Consider the following 22527-nt stretch of genomic DNA (forward strand, 5'->3'; position numbering starts at 1 on the left):
ATGCATACCATCTTCTCCTTCGGCCTCACCACCGGCAAGTACGCCATGGGATCCAGTGAGCCCCTGGGCTCGGCTGCAACAAATCCTGCACCTGAGGATGCTGAAACCCAGGAGTCCGACACGGTCAACCTCGATGCTGACAAGCCCGGCGACGCGCCTGAGAAGCCGTCGCCGGCAAGAGGAAGAGAGGTGCCTTCGCCGACGATGAGCTGGTGACCTTGACCAACATGACTGTTGCTGTGAAGGACGTCGCACAGGTCACCAGGGACAACAAGCCCACGGGCATGCACCCTGACCTGTACAATGCGGCCATGGACATGGTTGGCTTCGCCGAGGATGATCCATGGCCGCCCTCAGCCACCTCGTCGACCACAAGGCCCAGGGTTCCAGCTTCGTTGGCATGATCGAGCCACACCGCGTCCTCTGGCTGAGGGAACTACCTTGGCAAGTACCACGGCAAGGTGTAGTGGTGCCCTTGAGGGGGTGGTTCAGGGATGCATGCATGGAGATGGTGATGATGATGATGATGATGATGATGATGATGTATATTCTGGCAGTAGCTTGGATGAAAAACATTTGATGGCCCCTTTTGTAAGTATGATGAGGTGGTATATACTAACCCCTCAGGTGATGGTGAACTTTGCGGTGTTAGGATGAGACACCCACTTTTGTTATGGTGGTAGGACGACACCATGGTAGTGTAGGATGAACTTCTGATCGACTTTTGGAATGATCATGCATGCCCATGTTAGTTATGATTTGTTGTCAACACTTGTGTTGTTTTATTGCTCTTTTCTGAATTGCTTCATGGTTGTGATCGCTAACTTCTTCTTATGCCATGCTAGTGGTATGTGGTGTTTCGTGGGCAGGTTCGAGGAATCCACAACTCATGGAGAGTCTATCAAGATCAGGTCAATGACTACTCCAACAACAGCTACCGAGGATATGCAACATTGGAGGAGGCACAGCAAGAGTACCTCACCTTCCTGGAAGAGAAGCTGCAGGAAGATCATGCCATCGACGAGGCAATGCCATTAGCACAGCTGTCGCCGGAGGAAGTACATGCTCTACAAGGAGCACCGCCGGAGATACGTCCCAGCCGGGTCAAAGATTACATCATTGCCTTTCTCATCGTGGTGATCGTGAGGATCTTGTTCTTCTGAGTGGTCTCTGATCGTATGTAATATGCCATGGCATGGTAACCTCACCCTATTTGAATTGTGGTAAGGATATGGAACTGTGATTTGAGCAACCAAACAGCTGATTCATGTTTTCCTGCGTGCAAGATGGGCTGGAAACGGGCAACCAAATGATGGGGCCTGGGCTCCTTCTCCGGCGCGCAAAAGGCCGCACAGGCTACCAAACAACCTGCCAAAAGTGGCCCATGGCCCGTTCGCGACGCACAAGGGCTCCTATCTCGATGGCGCAGTCATGTCGTAGTGAATGCCGAGCAGGTTGTGCGGATGTTGGAAGCGCTAGTTTCGCTTAGGGTTTCTTCCATCCATACTAAATAAAAGGTCATCACAATACAAATTAAAATAAATTTAAAATTGTATAAATTACGAACTATTTGTTGTTGCATTAAAATCGTAGAACACAAGATCATATGTTCCGATGAAATACTCTTTAGCTATTTTACTAGTCAATTTTCCAGTACCTTGAAGGTGTCGTCAGCGCAATGGCGTAGGCAATTTTGATATTATCTTCCATATATTATATGGTTGTCATGAAAAGAAAGTCAGAAAATCCTAAATGACATACAGAACCAACCCCCACACTAGAAACCGCTTGTAAAAACTGGCCTACCAGGAGGCGCTATGCCATCCACATAGGGTGTGTTTGGTGGCTTGGGGAGCTCAGAAAATCCCATCTCAGCTCGGATAAACAGCCTATCAAGTGATTGGTAGGCTGGGTCGGTCCATCATGGCACTGCCCGACTCGCTCAGAAAAGGGCTCTCAAATAGGCCGGGGTGGGAAGTCGCCCGGGCTGGCCTCATCCAGCAAAGTACTATAGTTGGTTTGGCCCCACGCGCGAGCTATCCCCAGACCCCACCCCTCTCCTCACCCCCCTCCCAACCTGGAGGCCTCCTCCGCCTGGAGCGCCACGGGAACGAGGCGGAGACGCCGCGCCTGGAGCTCCAACGGGACGAGCTCTGCCACCGCTGCCTACTCCTCCTCCACGCTTGGACGCGTCGGCGGCCTCCTCAGCCTAGAGCGCCACGGGGATGATCCGCCGCGCCTGGAGCTCGAAGGGGACGAACTCCTCCACCGAGCTCGACGGGGACGAGTTCCTCCGCCCGACGCCGATGACCTTGTCCTCCTGGAGCGCCACCGCCGCCTCCTCCTACTGAACACCGGCCGCCGCCCTCGTTGGCGCAATTCATCGGTCACCGACCGCTGCTCGGACCCCAACCGCTGTCGTGCCTCCGCAGACTCGCGACTAACGCCACCCGCCGCCTCCCAAGGCTGCCCAGCACCACCCAAGGCAGCCCAGCGCCGGCCACCGCGCCGCCTAGCACGTCCATGGTGGGAGATGAGATGTTGAGGGCCCGATTGCTTTCCTCTCTCTTTGTTCTAGGGCCTTTTTTGCTAAAAAAACTGGACCGTTTTGTAAAACTGCTATGAGCCATGCTCACTTCAGCACAAATTGTACCAAACACCATTTCATACGAGCATAGTTCAACACATATGGCGCTGCCAAACAAGTGATGAGTCTGAGCTCAACTTAGTTAGGGTGAGATTGTATAATAAGAGAGATATATTCTGAGTTGGATCGGGCTACCAAACACTCCCTAGTGCATGTGGGGAGCGCATCTGGATTGTCGTTCCATTCACTGGTTACCCTATTTTGTGTCTGAAAGATTATACGCGTGGAGTGATGAACACTTAGACACCCCGTTGGTTCAAGTAGACACGGCGTTTTAGGTCACACAGTCACATTGAGAAGACACTCACACCCCCAGTTAGAAATATCATCATAATTTTTTAAAAGGCAAACTACCTAGTCATGACTAATATGATCACCTAAGGCGGTAAAGGCTTGCCCCAAGAAATGTCACACTGGGTTTGAAACGTGTGTTGTATAATAACCGATCTCTTAGAAAATGTAAGGTCAGTCGATCAGTAGTGGAAACCGTTCTTTTCAAAAGAGGTAACAAAAACCGGTACTACACTTTTCTTGTTTAACTAGAAATACAGACACATGCTTCTAAAAATATTGCAGTAGTTTGTACCCTTGGATGGAGCATTTTGATACCTAGGGATAGGGACACAAGACATACACATAGCCTGAGACTTCACTTATTCACAAAAAAGAGACTCCAATGCAACCACTGGGCATGCGAAATACAGTTGACCGCGGTAATACCATCTGCAGATTGACATGTCAGTCGTAGACCAAACCGTGGTACAGGAAGCAAGCGACTTCCCCACGAACAGCCACTGTATGCAACTGCAACTATCAGTGGCGTGCCTGAAGATTCTCCCGGTGTTTCTTCCCTCTGAGATGCGAGAGCATCATCTTCGCACTGTTGCATTGCACTTTGCAGAGCTCACAGAAGGGCCACGAACTTCTCTCGGTCACGAATTTCTTCCTTCGATCTTCAGTGCCCGTGCCGTCAGCGGCACGCTTGCTCCCATCCTTGCCACCTTCTTCTGTGTGCAATGCCTGTGTGCTCTCCTGGTGACCATGCCCCTGGAATGGTTCTGTCCTTCTTTTGTGTGCAACGGCATGCGTGTTCTCCTGGTGACTCCTGCCCCTGAAATGGTTGTGCAAGTCGAATCCAGAGGCTCGTTTGGCCTTCTGCGCTTCACTATTCTCCAAGTTATTGTGGAGGGTTGGGCGCACCAATCTCTTGAGAAACTGGGGCACACGATAAGATTCAGCTGTTGAATTTGCGGTAACCTCCAAAGGTTCCTGCCTTGATTGCAACGCTGCGACGTTCAACCGGTGTTGGTCGCCTGCTTGGTGCCGCATTAAGTCCTCTTGACAGGTCAGCCTCACTTGGCAGTGGGTGCAACTCCATTCTTCACTTGGCTTGTGCCTCTTTGGTGGCGGAGCTTCCACATTCTGTGCCAAAACCTGTCTCCCTTTCACCCCACTGGGCGTGATTTCGGTATCAGGCTGTTCGCATAAAGTTTGTTTAGACTACTAATTAAAGAGCATTAATAAAGTAAGGACTAGTGAGCAAGGTGGATAGGTAAAGTCTATCAATATATTCCTAACTGATATTAACTGAACCCTATCAACTTACAAATGAAACTGGATTGGTAAGCTGCACGGTTAGAGAACTTGCCTAACTAATATAACTGAACGTCTGAACCCTCTATAAGTAAACTAAGTTGGTACTACTTATGTATGACATCTTCTATATGGCTAACATATTACATCATATTCAAAGTGGCTGCAAGGATTGTGGGCTAATTTGAGTAAGGCCGAGACAAAAGTATTTAAGAAGTTTTATATAAGGTTCCTATACTAATTACCACGTTGATTACCGAAAAATATTGCTGCAGAGAAAAATTGCAATCAGCAAGAACTTAAATATTGGAAACATTCAATCAACAAATGGAAGCAGAAATAATTACGAATTAAAAAGGTGAATTGACCCACCTTGTTGAACCCTGGTCTCCTCTGCTCATTAGGTAGAGATTTCGCCTTGCCAGCCAGAGCATAATGTTGAGGCAATTGCCTCCGTTCATTTTCGGTATGATCTTTGATAGTGGGCTCCGCAAGATTTGGCTGTTCACTGATCTTTGGTAGCTGCACAACATGTCTGTCATTCTCTTCTGCTTCATGCTCCTGACCAAAGGCTTCACGCTTTGGCTCTTCGCTTTTGTGGATTTCACTCTCAATCAGCTGTACGTCATGGCTCTTCACCTCTTGTTCATGTTTCTGATCAACGGGTCCGTGCTTTGCCTGTTCAGTTCCCCGGAATTGGCTCTCCGTCACCTGCACCACATGTCTGACATGTGTGCCTACTTCGTGTTCCTGACCAATTGCTGCACGCTTTAGCTGTTCACTCTTGATTTCACACTCCATTAGCTGTATGCCACAGCTATCCTTTGCTTCTACTATGCATCTCTCACCAACAGCTGCATTCGTTGGCTGTTCACTTCTCTGAACTTCACGGCCCATCAGCTGCACGGAATGCGTGTTCTTTGCTTCTTCTTCGTGTTCCTGATCTATGGCTGCACGCTTTAATTGTTCACTTATCTGAATACCGCTCTGCAACAGCTGTATGCCATTTCTGGCCTTCACTTCTGCTCCGTGTTCATGATCAACAGCACTTCGGCTCTCTTGTATCACCTCCTTGCTAAAGAATGCCGGCTGTGACGGTTTGGCAACGACACTAGTTGCAGTTGGTACCAAAGCTTCTGGCACAGAAGGCTGCTTGCTCAGTGACGGGCATTGCTCGAAAACAGGAGGAGCTGAAGGAGCTACTGCCAGTGGCCTGCCACATTCTTCCTTCTGAGCATTATCAACTGGCCGTGGCTGCAGCAGTGGTGACGGCGACCTTTCGACACGTGGGTAAACAGGAGCTATCGCTGGCACCGAGGGACTCTTGTGCCACCAAGAAGTTTCCTCGGTTGACCGCGACGTGCGGTACATTGTCTGTTCCCATGGAGTCATCAACAGCCTTCCATGCCAAGAGCCCCGCCCCGCTAAGCATGCAGTCATGACACGCTCTGTTTCGGCAAGCTCGCACATGATCATGTCATGGCGGATGCGCTCCCTGTGGAGCTCCTGCAGTAGCTGCTCCCTCCTGAATACCAGTGCCGCCATGTCTGGCAATGCCGAGTAAGTGTCTCTGCCTTCACATTGTCAATCCCCAGAAAAACATTGCCAAAAGGATCAGTATTACAAAAGCTAAATGGTACCACTAACGGCAACACATATTTTTCTTTCCACAAGACGACACATCATGTTTGCAGTATCAAAAAAATTAGAAATTGTTTATGAACATAACTTCGCTCTATGACCATTGTGAATTAGGAATTTGAGGATTTGACAAGCTATCTTTTAGTCCTGAAACAGGATACAACCCAGCAGATGCAGGATGGCTAGAGCAGGGATGTCAGGGCTTCGGGCGTCAGTGCCGGCGGAGCTTGGTGCTTATGGGTGTGGTATTGGTCGCAGTTGTAAATTTGTAATAGCCTAGACTTGTAAATACTAATGACAGAGGTTGTGCATTTTGTCGATTTTTTTTGTCTGAAACTGATAGTCTGTCTAGATTAAATTGGCCAGTGAACTAAGATAAAACATCACGCGAATCGCCAAATCCCCAATTTTCTCTTGCATTTTTGAACAACTAGCACATTCAGTTACAAAAACATAACTAACAATGTGCAGGCGGCGGGGAAGAGCGAAGAAACATTCACTAAGAGAAAAGGCATATATAGTAGCCAAGTTTTCCCCTTGGAAAGAAACGCTTGCAGAGAAGGATAACCGTAACAGTGAGAGTTGGCCGGGTCCGGCAGGGGAGCTAGTCTCGTTACCGTGCGGAGGCGGGGGATCGGGAAAGGAGCGGCCGTCGCCGACGTCGTCGACCGCGGCGGCTGATCGGCCACGGGTGGCTGACTCCATTGCAATGCAACCGCAACCGCAACCACAAACGGCGCGAGGTTCGGCTAGGGTTTCGTTTGAATTGGGGGAGTTTTCGGTTTGAGGACGGAGGCTTCGAGGGGTAGGAGTCGACTCCGAGTTGCGGATTGGGCCTCGCCCAGTGGGGGTTGCCTGTGGCTCACGGCCCGTTAGACCTTCAAATTCGGACTAGATGGCAATTTCGGCTTGTTCGATGTAAGTTTGGTCCTTTTACGCATGGATTTTCCCTCCTGTACACGAGTAATATTTTCAGGAATTTTAGAGCTCGTAGCGTTGAGTACACTCGAGACATCTTGCCAGTTCAATCTTTTTGCTTGTACAAATGCAAATCTTCTTTAAATTGGTACACCCCAACTCTCACTACTGTACGGTAGGATTTTAGGGGCATTTCAAAGTGCCCCAATAGGTAGCCAAAGTGCCCCTAATTACTTTTAGGAGCACTATGAAAAGTGCCCTGGATACTTGTGTCCCTAAATGTATTTGGGGCACTTTGAATGAAATGCCCCAAATACATTTAGGGGCACTTTGAATTTTGCCTCTAAAGGTTTTTAAGGGCACTTTGAGATTTGCCTCAAAAGAATTTCAGGGGCACTTTAAATTTTGCCTCTAAAGATTTTTAGGGGCACTTTGAGATTTGCCTCAAAAGAATTTAAGAGGCACTTTGAGATTTGCCTCTAAAGATTTTTAGAGGCAGTTTGAATTTTGCCTCTAAAGGTTTTTAGGGGCAGTTTGAATTTCGCCTCTAAAGGTTTTTAGGGGCAGTTTGAATTTTGCCTCTAAAGGTTTTTAGGGGCTGTTTGAATTTTGCCTCTAAAAGTTTTTAGAGGCACTTTGAAAACTGCCCCAAAAGATATTTAGGGGCACTTTGAGATGTGCCCCAAAAGATTTTTAGAGGCAACTCAACAAAATGCCCCAAAATACAATTAGAGGCAGTTTCATAAAATGGCTCAAATCCCATTTAGAGGCAACTAGAAGAATACCCCAAAACACAATTTGAGGCGATTCAATAAAACACACCAAAACACAATTAGAGGCAATATATTTAAATGATTAAATGTATCACAAGGCAATATAAACAATAATGCCTCAATATACCAACAGAGGCAATACAAACAAGCATATAATCCAAGGTATCCAATACAACACAAGAGGCACCACCCAGCGCTGCCGCTGGTAGGGGGAATGCGCAGGGGGAGCACCTGGGCAAGAGCACTTGCAGCCACGCAAGCATCTCGGGCATGTGCAACAGGAGCAGCAGCCACAATCCGCACACACGACGCCTCACCGGTGGCCGATGCAGCAATGGCACAACCCTTCCAGTGCTCCAAGGAAGCAGCAGCAACTCGGCCCCTTGATCTGGACGGTGGAGCCGGCTTCTATGTAGACCTTATATCAACCCTGAAACAACATAATCAAGTCTGATTGCCTAGCTGAAATGGTGAGGAGGCCGTGGATCCCAGGTGATGCCTAAAACAGCCAAAACAAATCAAACATAAATCATTTAGATACAGGTCATGTACTGACCACTGGGGTTGGGGCAGAATCGTCCACGGGCTCACTAGCTGAACCGGCGATGCAAGATAATCAATCTACACCAGCAGCAGGGTCTCATCGCCGCGCATCTCAGCAAAACAGAATTTCTCCACGGGCTCACTAGCTGAACCGGCGATCCAAGATACTCGATCTACACCAGCAGTAGAGCCTCACCGCCGTGCATCTCAGCAAAACATAATTTCTACCTTTCCACTTCGCGCCCTCTGCTCTGTGGTGCTGGATCTGGAGTGCCGGCAGTGGTTCCTCCGTGCATGCGCCAGCAAAGCAGGGTTTCTAAATTTCTGCTCTCCGGCCTACTTCTTTCCGTTTCTTTTTCTTTTTTCTAACCTCCGATTAATCTCATCTCTTTGCCTACGGCTACAGCTGCTTGCTCCCCCTTCTCCATTTTTCTAAATGTTTTAGCCAGGCATGGTCTCTCAGGAAAAGAAAAATAACGGATACAGAGCTACATGCTGCTAACTGAACATACAAGAAAAACAAAAGAACAACGTCACGACAACTCACGCGTAGTGTTCTCATGCTTGTGTATAATTAGCTTAGCTATGATACTCTATCTAGCCACTGCCATATTCCTGTGCTTACGTAATCAAACAACAATCAAGTCCAATCTGATCCATGCCAGCAAACTAACAAGAGCAACACGGCAGCATCGCAAAACTTTGTTTTCCTCACTGCTGCATCTTATATCATCTAATTAAATCACTTTTTATAAAATACTTAGAATGATCATACACTCGAGGCAAGAAAAGGATAGTCCTCCGTACCACACATTCCAGGAAGCATCCTCCGGATACAGCACTCTGTAGCCTATAAGAAAAACACTCTGAATTCAATATCACTAAACATTCATGCCAACAAATTAGAAGCACGGGCGCGGCGAATAATCTTCACTAAAGTTTACAGTCGATCAATATTTCCCATGCAGCTTCTCTTTTTTTTTTTTGAGAATGACCAATATTACTAAGGCACTTTTTGGGGGTTTCTCTCACAATGAAAGTACATAACAAAGTAAACAATCCACATGTACAGATATTTTATACACATTGCCTCAATGTTCAAACAAGCTTCTGAAACATGATCTAGAAAAACAAGGTTGGTATATCTCAAAATATAGCTACCACTACACAGCTATCAATGCACTTGAAGAATAGAATCCAGACATGTCCATTCCCAACAAATATGCAACGGTAAGTTAGTCCATGCTTTAAATATAGAAATATGCTGCATGATGAAAGGGTAGACATATTTCATATGATGCCACCACAACTCATGTGTGAAGCATAGATATAAGACCATTATAACGAAGACAAGTAACTGTCACAACATATGTTAATTCTACCCAAGCCAACCTAGCTAAGTGGCAACCTCAACCTAGATAAAAAAACAAGTGCATATCATATACAAGAAATCATTAGAGCATCTGATATACTATACAATATTAACTAGAGCCGACCAGGACCCTATTTAACCAATCAATCCATTCACCAAAATACCATCATCTAGACTAGAACCTAATCAGAACATCACCACGTCCCTGTACAAGCAACATGACAACACCATAGTCCTAATGCTAAAACTAACCACAACTCATTGGCCGAAAACCATCATATTGCACAAGAGAGATGGAAGAGTGAAGAAATAGCTCACAGTGGTAGGTGTAGCCGTGGAGGAAGACATTGAGGTCGCTGAAGAAGAGGAGTGCAGTCACAGACTACCACCGCACCACGGTGGGGAGCCCCCGGCCACCCAGGCGACATCAAGAGGTGATAATCGTCGACGTCGGGGTAACAGAAGCATAGGTGTTGTGAGCCCCATCCCCACATCTAGGGTTTCACGGGCATGCGCTCTATGGTGGCGTGGAGGTGTGGGTCCATGCAGAGCACAAAATAACATATTGATCAGGTTTTATAAAAGAAATAACACCGGCCAATGAATATGTTTTTCCTTCAAGAAAAAGCAAAGTAACATTCTACAACAGCAAAGCTTGTTTTAACTCTTTACCATAAAAAGCAAACCTAGAAACTAAGGCTCAAAACAAAAGAGAACATATTCCAAACAGAGAAGCACAATGGGGTCCATTTCCATTAGTATAAAGAAGGAAATCATGTCCTGAGCATCCGAAATCACAAAAAATGAAATGAATTGTGTGTTGATAATTTATACTAGCAATGGATGGGCGCGGCGGCACGCCGCGCCGTCTAGGTAATATGATGGTTGTAATATTTTTAAGAACATACTGAATTGATGTTAGTAATTAATATTTTCTTGTTTAAAAAGTAGATCTTAAGATGGTTGGCAATGAAGTTGGATACATCATAAACTAAAATGAGATGTATAAGAATTTAATCTTGAAGATCAATTAGATAAATGGGCATGAGAGAGACACATAAATGTAGTCAGTAAGGCATAAAATTAACTGGTAATTAACTTAGACATGGGATACACTGATAGCGGGAGGGCATACAGAAAGACGGTGAACACGCACACTACAACAGCAGGCTTGCTAATTTTGGCAAGTCACAGCAAACAAAATTGTAACTCCACACATGAACCCTATTTTTAGCCACCATCACAACACTTGTTCCAATGAATATAGCAGTAAACAGATTCATCTAAAGCACACACGATTTGCATATAGCAAAATGGAACTCATATTACTATGCTGTTAAACTCTCTCATGACTTCTTAAAAGTGACCATATTCATTATCGCCAATACACCCGAAAAAATCTGAATAGGCAACAGGCAACAGCGCATCCTCTTAATTATATTCAGTCATGCTCTCGAACAAATATGCCTTCTTGGTGAAGGGTGATACCATAATATCGTGGTAGCAGTCCTACTTCAAAATTATTGAAAAGTAGCGTTAAGAATTGCATCGTTATACTAAATAAAATGCAGATCCTAAATCCATATTTTGAGACCAGTTTCCATGTACTGCAGTCTAAATATCTCAACTCTTGTATTCATCTGAAGATTCATGGGGTAGTTTTCATTTTCATGGTTTGCTAGCTTACTTGCAAAAATGCCTCTCTTAGCTTAGTTGGCAGTTTATAAATGTGAAGCTGCTGCAAAAGAGAAGTGGAGCATACCAAGTTTTGATTTGTTTCTCTACTATCCAAATAAGTCTATGATTTAATGTTTCTTATGTGGCATCTAGGCATTGTTGTCCCCCCTTTTAGCAAGAGTGGGCTATCAGTTCCTTTGAATTTTTAGTTTACATATACATTATGAACTACTCAGAATATATGTCATGTAATCACTATTGTCTTCTATACTTCCATAAATATCGGCTCCAGCTTCATTTGTCCTCTCCTTACCATACAAATTACTAATACTGGTATATTTTTGTAGCACTATTATGTGTATTTCTTTTATCAACTAATAGCGCAAGGAGCTAATATTCCTACTACATGATCTGCTATTTAGTTTGTACTCCCTCCGGTCTCATTAACCGATGCAGAGATCAGCATCCTTGCATGCAAATTGTGTATTGTTCTGCATTGATTAATTTGACCGGAGCTAGTATAACCAATGGACTTATCCTCCCAAAGACACAATACCATTTGTCTCCAATGTTTTCTGTACGTTCTATGGTAATTCTCAGTCGTGGCAAGATTTCATAATGAATAATTTCCATATGTAAATATATCCTATGATGTTACAAAATGCATTGGCAGACAAAAGTGTGAAAGTAACAGAGAATAAAAACAAAAAAAGATCTCACAGAATTATACCGTCATCACTATGTTTTTTTTTTCCGAAATGACCGTCATCACTATATGTTGAAGAACTGCAGCGAAAACCCGGCAACAAAACCAGGGGGTTGACGGAGTGATCAAAACCAAACACTCCTGACAAGAAAAAGAAGATGAAAACGGATACATGACAGCTGAGCATGAAGCTAAAATAAACCATGTGCTAGACATGAAGTCTGCGCAAGAGAAGATAATGGATAGGCAAGAGGCTAAGTTATCTCATTCATCATGAATCTCCATGTATTGACATAGTTACTGAATATTTCTCATGGTGCGCTATGATAGCATAGAAGATATTCTATAAGAAGTTCAATACTTGGTAAGGAAATGAGAAGATTGCTTCAAGCATAAACCGATGTTTAGAGTAATTATATATAAAACATAAAGAATGGGTTATGCATAGTTGTCACATCTCAATTTCTTACTGCCATTGGTGTTGTTAAGGATTTTTTTCGGAAACATACGCCCCAGAATGTGAAAGCGGTATTCATACACTAAGAAAATACACATAACAGTACATAGAATCCTAAGCAATTAATTAATGAATGGCAAGCTTATACTACAATTGTAGTGAGCTGTACTGCCATGGAACAGAAGTGGCTCTGTACCTTTTCTTAGTTGATGTAGCACTTGGCGTTGCATTCTTTCTTTACCAAAATATATGTTGAGGTCAAGTTAATATGTTGAGGTCAAGTTAATATGGCACCACCAACACTTGCATCAAAAGGGATGCATCTGCTGAAGCAATAGAAACCACATATTACCTTTATCGCAGCAGCTAGGGCATAAAACAAATTACAATCAGAACACAACAAGTCCATCAATGTACAGATCCCAGCAAGCTTTTCCCTCAATAACAATTGGGGACGACAAATCGATTGCAGTGCCTGCAATAAAGTTCGTTAAATTTGGGTCAATGAATGGAAACAACTACTGATAGCAAGAGTGATAATCAACTTCGTATTGGAAAATATTTTTCTTAAGCAGATAAAAGTATACATGTACTCCTAAGTTTTGTGTATTCATGCTTAAAATATTCTAGCATGAGGTATTATTCACCTAGTTTGCAAGTAAAAAAATTACCGGTTAGATGACATACTCCGCAATAGCAGAACACTTTTAATGTGCAATCATGTAATATAACTAGCACGAATGGGCGCGGCGGCACGCCGCGCCAACTGTGTATATCATGGTGGTGATAATTTTAAGACTTGCTTTATAGCTTATAGAAGAAAAACACTATCTCAAGAATTAGAAGTCATTCTCTAAGCTATTAAAATGCAAGTGTTAATTTCTGCATGACGCAGTTAACTCCCATCTACTGCATGTGCTATCTTTGTGCTGCATGTGTTAATCCTTGAATGAAGAAATCATCATCAGGTAATGTCCTTCTTACATAAACCTTTTTAGGTAAAAATTCTTCCAAACTGGAAGGAAAACTGACAGATCCGATTAGGCCATAGTTTGTAGTGCTAGGAAAATCAGAAAATAGAATTACCATCTTGATGATACTATACATAGTCTCTAACTTGTTTCTCCATGCTGAGTGAAGTTTACTTAGAAAGTTAACAAAAATATAGCTCAAGCATTAATTGCACAATGCATGAAAAGAAAGAAACCGGAGTACATGTCCATCTAACCTATCAGCCTAAACATGACCCATCTGAACCAAAATCATGTAGTTATGCAACATGAAAATTAATCTAGCATGCTTGTCCCACAAGCAAAACTCCAGTACAACAAAAGCACCACATTACGTCAATTAGGTCAGAGTTCTAGAAGTGTCAGGTTGATTAATCCAAATAAAACCATATTAAGCAATAATACATGGCCTGTAAGAGAAATCGAAGCCCTTGAATGGCCTCTTGCTCATTTATCTATACTAGTACAAATGCCCGTGCGTTGCCACGGGTCCTCAAATTTCATTTCTCAATGCACATATATAATTTTTAACTCCTTATGAAAATTTAAAACAAATCAAAAATATCATAATATACTACATCATGATAATACCGAATGCAATAACAAGACAACATTGTTATGTATCTGCATGGTTTCAAGTTCTAGGTCTTCTTATTACTGTTTTGGTCCACATCTATTTTCTGGACAGTCATAACGAGACAGCGTGACACGGGTAACAAACATGTAAAAGACAAAAAAATGCTAAAATATAAACATCAATCATCACTGAACACCAAAAAAATTGACACATAACTTGGTCTCAAGACAAGTACAACAATATATTTAGAGTAATAGTCGCCACATGGGAACATAAACTACTGCAACATAGGAAATCTACACCACAATTTTGAATGTTGTACACAATTTACACACTCGTCAAATAATTATTTCAGTAAAACTATATAGCTAGCCTTGCATATGCTCCAAGTCGATCTATCAGAAGGTTCTCTACAAAATATTTAGACATGATAACTAAGAAGTAAAATTGTACATATCTGATTTACATATGGCATTCAGATTCTTGAAGGTCCGTTTCTTACATTACAGCAGGAATGTATACTTTTCACAAAAGAAAAATAAATTAATTTCTCCGAAAAGTTCATAATCATGCTTGTCAACATTGTAGAGAGAGAACAAATATATCAATATGTAGCACACACCATTATCTAAACTTCAAGGTTAATTTAAAATATGGGTAAAGGTGCATATACAGGTTCAAGGGCGGTCTCTTCTTATTTTTCATATTTTTGCTCAATTTCCTTCGTGTCTAAACCGATAGGGAAATGAACGACATGGCAAGTTCTATCAGTAATTTTCGAAATTATCAAATGTTCAAATCTGCTCTTAGAAAAAATAGATCCAGGTATGCTTGGTCTAATAATTTCAGAAATATGGAGCAATCATGAAATTGGGCCAAACAGCGTATTAGAGAGGCACAAAAAAGAAGTGTGAAATAAAAAATTACACCAATTTAAATCGAAGCAAGTATTGAGTAGTCAAGTACAGCTTAGCCCAGCATAATGATCCAGGAAGGCAACAACATTTTGTAGCGGAGTTTGCTCAACTGTACCTTAGTACATGATGGTGCATGGCAATTAACAAACCTCCAGATTGTTGATGAAGGCCGTGCACGGCAAGCTGGAGCCAAAACTGCTGCTTCAACGCGTCCTCTGTCATGCGAGAGATGAACTGAGACGAACTCCAAGACTCGTCCAGGGTGCCACCCCAGGTGCCGGCGGCCAGAAACGAGCTCTCTACGGCATCTCTGCACAGTATAGACGAAGAAGTGTTCGAGGTTCTTCTAAAAATAATTATTTAGAAAAGAAAATTTAACAATGAAGAAGAAAATTTTACAACATCCTTGCAGCATGTACCCAGTCAATTATGTTCATTGTCATATAGTACTGATCATAACAACTCAAGATCAGATCAATGTTTGTACTCCGAAGTAATGGACTGCTCTTATATTCATGATTTGCAAGCTTTAGTATATTTGGAACTACTAATGCTTTCTGAAGGGGGCATCTTGAAGACGGCCATCTTAAAACCATTTTAGAACACAAAATCAAAAATATTATATCTTCACATTTTCCTATAATTTTTCCTCTTCGTGTTTAATCAGAGTCCCTCGTGTAATTTATTATCAAGCCGTTTAGCAAATTGTTTAGACTGTGACTTTTCATGTGACTCATGGCATGCAGGTGATCCTTGGTCAGCAAAATCAACATATACATGGTACATCAAAGTTGTATCGATGCATATGAAAGAAAGGTATACATCTCAACAAAACAATGTTATGAATGATTTTCTTTCAGATTCTTATCTAAATATCTGAACATGTCTTTCAGTTTCTAAACGCATGTAACCATTCTTGAATGAGAAAAATATAACCCATACCACCTGTTTATTGCCAAAAAAAGTGCATATTGCCATAATATTAATCAGTCTATCTGAATAACATGAGAAAAAATTAAAGTTAACACATGAACATTACATGGTATCATTGGGAATTTGCATTATCTAAACTAAAATTGTAGGAGTTTCCACTTTCCACCAAAGCATCAAACGGAAACTGAGCACCTCATGGTTTTAGCATAACGACAGAGTTAAAGACATCAGCAAGGAAAAGGAAAATCACAAATGTGTGTAGTCACCTGGCCACGCATTGAGACCAGTCTCGAGCTGGCAAAAGAACATGGGACACTACTGTTGCTTGGCAACCTAGATGATGATCTTCCTTCACTTCGGAGACCACTCATCTTAGTGTCGCCACCAGTGACAGCGGATCCACCTTCGGCACACCACACCGGCCCATCCTTCCTACAACTTCCAAATTTTTTAACACCCTACAAAACAAAACAGGAAGGTTTCAAAAGAAAACCAAATGTTGTAACACTGGAAGTAATAGTGGTATCTATTTTCCTAGAATTTTTCAAACTTTATAGCAGATCTATATCTATGTGAACAATATTGCATGGTGTCTCGCTTTAATACCTCACACCTCGAACTTAAGATGAGTAACTTTTTTTGATTGTTCGAAGAAGTATGACCAAAACCTGAAATGTTCCATGCTAAAGCTTATTTACAAAAAAAAGAAAAAGAAAAATGAAACAAATAAATCTTCTTTGAACCAATACACTCCATGATACAAATAAATATCATGTAGGTTGCTTTTTGTATTAAAAAAATCACCGGCCTCATGTAGGTTGCCTTTCACTACAAAATGTCTAAGAAATATAAAATGGGAAGCTCCCATGCTCCAGTTGCTCAAGCTCTAAATTGTTGGTGCTCTGTCTCTTTCTCAACAAACAATGGTATGGGAAACGAGGTAATTATCAAATAAAATGGAAGGGATGTCCATTCAGTTTCCTTAAAATAAAGCAACTGGAACTCACATTTCATTTTTCTCACAGAAATACAATAACGCCGAACTAAGAAGAAATTCCAATGTCCACATGCAAAGATAAAAAACAAAGCAGTATTAACATGAAAATGAAAGAGGGAAGCACATATTTGGTGTTACTTACAGTGGAAAGATGGACTCAATTCCCGCGCCAGCTACTAATCTACGCAATCTGAAAGTAGTAGCTATCCCAGCATTGTGCCTTACTATGCGGCGCCTTTCCATGTAGACGCACGCCGCTTGTTCTCAGGAACTTGTTGTTTAGACATAGATAGAGTGAGAACAACATATGTATACACAAACAACAATGAGGCGAGTGTGCATTTAAGTGGTACTTACAACACTCATTTGAACAATATACATCCATGCTACATCAGGAATTCCCTCCCTATGCGGAGTTTGTTGACTGCCTCTTTGTTTAAGATATGAATATTTCCTAAATATGTTAAGCTGTTCAAATGATCTTTACAACATTGCTTGATTAAACCAAGGAATCTTGAAGCACACATGTTCCTCTCACAAAAAGTGCATATTTCTATAATCTTAGCCAGTATCATTTGATATAACATGAGAAAATAGAAAATAGACATGAACATATGTAATATATCATTGGAAATTTGCATTATCTGAACTAACTTGACACTACTGGCAACCTCGATAACGATCTTCCTTCACTTCGCCGGCCACTCTCACCTTTCCTATCTCCACCACAGCAGATCTGCCTCTCGTGCTGCTTCAAAACATTTTGACACCCTACAAAAGAAAAGAGGAAGATTTCAAAAGAAAACCAAATGTTTTACACGGGAAGTAATAGTGACATCTCATTTTCCTAGGATTTTTTAACCTTATAGGAAATATACCCATGTGTTGCTACGGCTTAATTTACAAGGCACGGGAAAATTTGTGATGATGCAACAACACAGGGAGCTCAGCTGTAACTCTGGTACAAACTATTTCAACGGGACAAACTTTAGTAGTGGATATGTTGGCATCATTTCATTCACTTCTCAAACTCACCACTATGTACAACAGAAAATCAAGCTGCTACTTATTAGTGCTAGCTAAATGTCAGTCCATCGGTACAAATCAACAAATTAGATTATCCCAGCATAGGCACTGCTAACGACACTCCAGGCCACGCCATTGGCTTAGTTCATCTCAGTTGTAGGCTGAACTTCATAATTAGGAGTTGTTTGTGAGGGAGCAGGAAACATGGGATGAATGGAGGATAGCTATTGGGGTATGTTTATTTGTATACAGGCTTTGGTAAAAAATATTGTAACGATCCCAAATGTATGGAGGGGGAGAAGGTGAAGTACTACCCATTGGCATCTCTACAAGAGTAAGAGCAAAGATAACTAATCACTCTCTAAGCATCTAGTTTAGGAAGAAAAAATGCATATTATACCAACGTGTATAACTAAGGGTACCTCCTAGTGCACATATGGCTGAAATCTTGTTAAATTCTAGTCACCAACTCAGAACATTCTATATATATTCCTCCCTGCCCTCTAAGGACCGGAGCATGAGAGCATCTAGTGCTGAAAAACTTCTGAAATTAAGGAAATTCTAGTTCAGCAAATATGCCGAATCGCTAAAGCATAGGTGACTACATTTACCTTAAATTACAGATTCAATAATCAGATATGAAACTCCAGCAAATTAATCCCCATAATCAAAAGATGGCCATGGAAACTTTCTTACTTTCAAGGGCTGGAAAATCAGCTACGGGTTAGCACTTATGTGAATACTAAAGGAATCAGCCACAATCCATAGGCTGAACAAATACACTGAGAGATTGGGCTCATCACGAGACTGGGAGTCTGGGACCTTAATTAGGACAGAATCCATGCATATAAGTCATTCGCTTTAAGCAAGCGGGTGCACGAGCTCACCTGTCGATCTGGTCGAGAACGCTTGCACGTCCCTGCCGGCGTCCGCCTCCCACTTGTACATCAAGGCCACGCGGTGCAGCCCTCATGTCGAAGAGTCCTCAGTGCCGGAGTGAGGCACCGAGAAATTTGCGTGATCTCCACGCGGTCTGGCGTCGGCACGGGTGCAGCCTACAGGATTTCGTGGAGCACGCCAGAAGGAGGTACGACTTCGGCTGGTGGTGTTTGTGGAGAAGCTCGCGGCACCATCGGTAGTGAAGCAGAGGTGGCCGGAGCTCCGTCGAGGCGGCGAGCTGGTCGGGCCGGAGAACGATATTAGGTCGGGAGATGGGCGAATCGGGAGGCGTTGGGGACGTAGGCTCGGTTGCGGGACGGCCTGGATCTCGGCCACGGAAGGGTCGATGGAGGGCGGGGGCGCGGGGCGCTGCTCCCTGAGATCGATTGGTGACGGCGGGCAATCGTCGAAATTAGGACAAGCTCCTTCTCGCCAGATCGCCAGGGACGACCAAACTGGGGGTGAAGGGGGAACACGTTCCTTCTTTTTAAGTAGTAGATAGATATAGAGATATGATGGATCCCATCTCAGAGCTATGATCACAAATAGCTAAAAGTTGAGGAAAGTTTTTCAAAGCTATCAGGGCAGTACAGCCAGCAAGGTGTTTATTGGCTGAGAAAATTTTAATATGCCACCTTCCACTGTTCATATATGTTTGAGAAAAATGTTAATATGCAACTAATTTATCTATTTTTTTCATACCAAAACATAAAATTGCTCTTAACTACATGCTCGGAATATATTACAGCTTGTATCTATAGTTTAAAAAAAATCTAATTACAGTAGCATGAAGCACATCTCCCTTCTTTCGGAAGTTATATACAACACAATGGTATACAGTGAGAGAATAAGGGTATCATACTAAAAGATTTATAAAATACAGAGGGTAATTCATTCGGAAGAACATATATTTAATTTTCTTAAAGGTAACACTGACCATTTACCATAGAATTTTGCGCAGGTCTTGGAGCTTCAGTAGAGAAGTATGTTGCGGCTGAATGATCTTTATACATCGAACAATCAAGCAAAAAAATCATGCGTAATCTAGTAATTCAAGTACAGACGATCTAAGAACATATTCTCTGGACAATGCAGATAAAGATCAATACGTAGGTAAACTGATGGTGAAAATTATAGTACATCAATACGTAGGTAAACTGATGGTGAAAATTACACATGATCACTTGTGAATATTGGAAGGGTGCCATCTAAAGCATAATGTGAACGTTGTGCTCTATTCAGTTCAAGAAGATAGTCCAAAATTCTATCCCCTGGCCAACCATAAAGAACAGACTAACTACTGTATGATCAAAAGATGAACTTGGCATGTTATTGCGATAAGAGGTGCTGGATTGACAATTTGTTTCCCCAACAGTATGCAAATCCGATTTACCAACATTATTTCAATAAATTGTCAACCATAATGTCGAGAAAGACAAACTGGGTACTGAACAAAGGTTGATTATCAACAAAATGATGGATCGGGATTTTGCAAATTATGCTAACCAAATAGTTATTATTTACAATATGTATTAGTGTTATACGATTTCATTCACTCGATGCAGTCGATACGATTTCATATTCCAACATCACACTTTATCCTAAACCGGGTTCTTGACTTATTTGTTGGCTCAGAATCCCTTTATGAAGAACCTCATATCCAGATGATGGAACAGATCATTAATCGGAAATTTTGTCTTCTACATGTGAAAGTGTGCAACTAAGAAAGATATAACACTCACAACCGTGCAGTCCAGAAACTGTAAGTTCAATCAGCCATGAAGACAGAAAAATACAAAGTGTAGGATTTCCTAAATTCAGTACCTAATACAGAGAATTCACCATGCTCACCTCTCACTGTCTTCCTTGCTCTATAGAGTCATTGCATCAAGCACCAAAAGTGCAACCCTGCAAATGCCAATCATACACACAACATCAACACATAATTGCGTCAAACTAAAGCAGCAGACGAGGAAGCTACCTTCAGGCTTCAGCGTGGTGTTCATCACCTCAGGGCACCTACTCCAGATTTGGATAAATATATTTGATCTCCCTAATATACAAATACCTAAACAAAAACAAAATCCAGAGCTTAATGCACAGTGCTGCACCATACAAATAAATTACCTCTGAAGCTAAATGAAGGCAATTTACCATCAAAGAAATAAGACATCAGTTGCTGAGATATAAAGTACAAGTACCTAAGTGATAATTTTCCTAGTTAACAGTGGAAATATATTTAGACAATGACATAAACTAAAAATAATTGTAGCATGCAGCACAGTCAAACAATATCACATACAGGTTGTGAGCAAATAATTCTACCGCTATCACAACTCAAACGGAACAGGGTAAAATCCCCCTACATTCATATCAGAATCGGATTCGATTTTGCGCTTACAGCACAGGGAGGTGAGCCTAAGGTGCGAAAGTAGCAGCACCACAGGGTAGCCGGAGCACTAGAGGAGCCCAGGTCGACGCGGGGGTCCAGGAGGTGGTCGCAGGCGTCGGGGTAGAGGAGCAGGAGCACGGGAGGTCGTGGCGGAGGTCGTAGACGAGGCGTGGCTGCCGGAGGGAGTAGCCGGAGGCACGGGTGCACGGACGCGGCGCCGGCAATCCAAACCCCACGGCTATAGTTGCCACGGGGACACGCGGAGGAGGTGGGGTGGCTTGGCGACGGTACGAATACTGCGGAGGTGAGGAAGGCGGAACATCACCGGCGATCCGCGACACGGGAGGCCGCCGACGATGGCCGGTAAGGCACGGTAGAGGGCGGAGCTAGGCTTTGTAGCGGTGTGCGCGCGGGAGCCGGAGGGTACCGCGGTGTTGGGGGGTTGACGGAGGAGATCGTGCCCAGGCCGTGTAAGCAAGTGACGGCGGCGGATGTGTCCAGCATCGCTGGAGCGAGCAGGTGATGGCGGAGCGTGGCGGCGGCCGGCGGCGGAGCATCTCGGCGGCGAGAGGGGAATCGAAGGGACGTGAGGGGTTGAGCTATGTGCCGACCTGGTCGGCGCCGACCATGTCTCGCACACCCCTGGTCGTCTGTGGGCTTGGCCCATTATCGTTGATTTTCGTTGGTCGGTTCGGCTGTTAACTGGGCCGCAGCCCATCAGGTAACCTCTTTTTCTTTTTTGTTTTCTTATTTTTTTCCTTTTTCTTTCCTTTTTCCGTTTACGTTTTGTTTTTAAAAACTACAACATTTTAAAGGCCTTTTTATATTTTAAAACTTTTTGTCTACGGATTTTAAAAATGTTCAATTTTAAATTTGTTCATAATTTGAAAATCGTCCAAAATATTAAAATTATTCAAAAAAAAATTGTTCAAATTTTGAAATTTGTTCCAATTTGAAAAACGTTCAAATTTAAATTTGTTGAAATTTCAAAATTCGTACAATATTTGGAAATTCATTCAAGATTAAAATCTTGTTCCAATTTTGAAATTCGTTCAAATTTTAAAATTGTTCAAAATTAAAAATTTGTTCAAATTTCAAAATTCATTCAAATTTGGAAATTCGTTCAAGATTCAAAATTTGTTCAAATTTTCAAATTCGTTCAAATTTTGTCAAACTTGAACATTTTTAAAATTTGAAAATTTTCAAAAACTATTTTTAAATAGAAAAAGAAAACAAGAAAATAGAAATAGAAAACAGAAAAGAAAAAAGAAAACAAGAAAACAGAAAACGGAAAAGAAAAGCAAAAGTAGAAAAAACAGGGAAAATCGCCTAACCGGGCCGGCCCACACCACGCGCGGGGGTGTGCGGCGCGGTGCAGGTGCCGACCTGGTCGGCATATAGGAAACGCC

General features: G+C 42.6%; 1 protein-coding gene and 1 long non-coding RNA gene across 19 annotated transcripts; both read right to left on the minus strand.

Annotated features, from left to right (window-relative positions):
- Nucleotides 1-3292: 3292 nt before the first annotated feature.
- LOC127303990 (uncharacterized) lies at nucleotides 3293-5795 on the minus strand. Its single transcript, XM_051334703.2, has 2 exons — nucleotides 4613-5795; nucleotides 3293-4123 (listed from the first exon to the last, which is right to left on the minus strand). The coding sequence occupies exons 1-2, from the start codon at nucleotides 5783-5785 to the stop codon at nucleotides 3461-3463; spliced, it is 1836 nt and encodes a 611-aa protein (XP_051190663.2). The 5' UTR covers nucleotides 5786-5795; the 3' UTR covers nucleotides 3293-3460.
- Nucleotides 5796-7628: 1833 nt separating this feature from the next.
- On the minus strand, nucleotides 7629-21744 carry LOC127301530 (uncharacterized). 18 transcript variants are annotated; one of them, XR_011745426.1, is made up of 10 exons: nucleotides 21128-21744; nucleotides 20708-20794; nucleotides 18675-20634; nucleotides 17473-17532; nucleotides 17119-17215; nucleotides 16904-17032; nucleotides 16031-16222; nucleotides 11895-15141; nucleotides 9806-10002; nucleotides 7629-8965 (listed from the first exon to the last, which is right to left on the minus strand). It is a non-coding gene; the product is annotated as an uncharacterized lncRNA (long non-coding RNA). The 18 variants fall into 18 exon arrangements; XR_011745429.1 differs by having other exon boundaries at nucleotides 11895-12562; nucleotides 12680-12802; nucleotides 14947-15141; nucleotides 16904-17532; XR_011745422.1 differs by having other exon boundaries at nucleotides 11895-12011; nucleotides 12524-12562; nucleotides 12680-15141; nucleotides 16904-17532.
- Between the last annotated feature and the right edge of the window lie 783 nt (nucleotides 21745-22527).

The sequence above is a fragment of the Lolium perenne genome, chromosome 5 (genome assembly GCF_019359855.2).
Source record: "Lolium perenne isolate Kyuss_39 chromosome 5, Kyuss_2.0, whole genome shotgun sequence".
NCBI classification, from domain to species: domain Eukaryota; kingdom Viridiplantae; phylum Streptophyta; class Magnoliopsida; order Poales; family Poaceae; genus Lolium; species Lolium perenne.

Excerpts from the sequence above, each read along its gene's own strand:
- LOC127303990 (XM_051334703.2), bottom strand. The coding sequence starts at position 5,785 with ATGGCGGCACTGGTATTCAGGAGGGAGCAGCTACTGCAGGAGCTCCAC. Across the intron at positions 4,124-4,612 it reads GGAGACCAGGGTTCAACAAG|CCTGATACCGAAATCACGCC; the intron begins GTGGGTCAATTC and ends TTATGCGAACAG.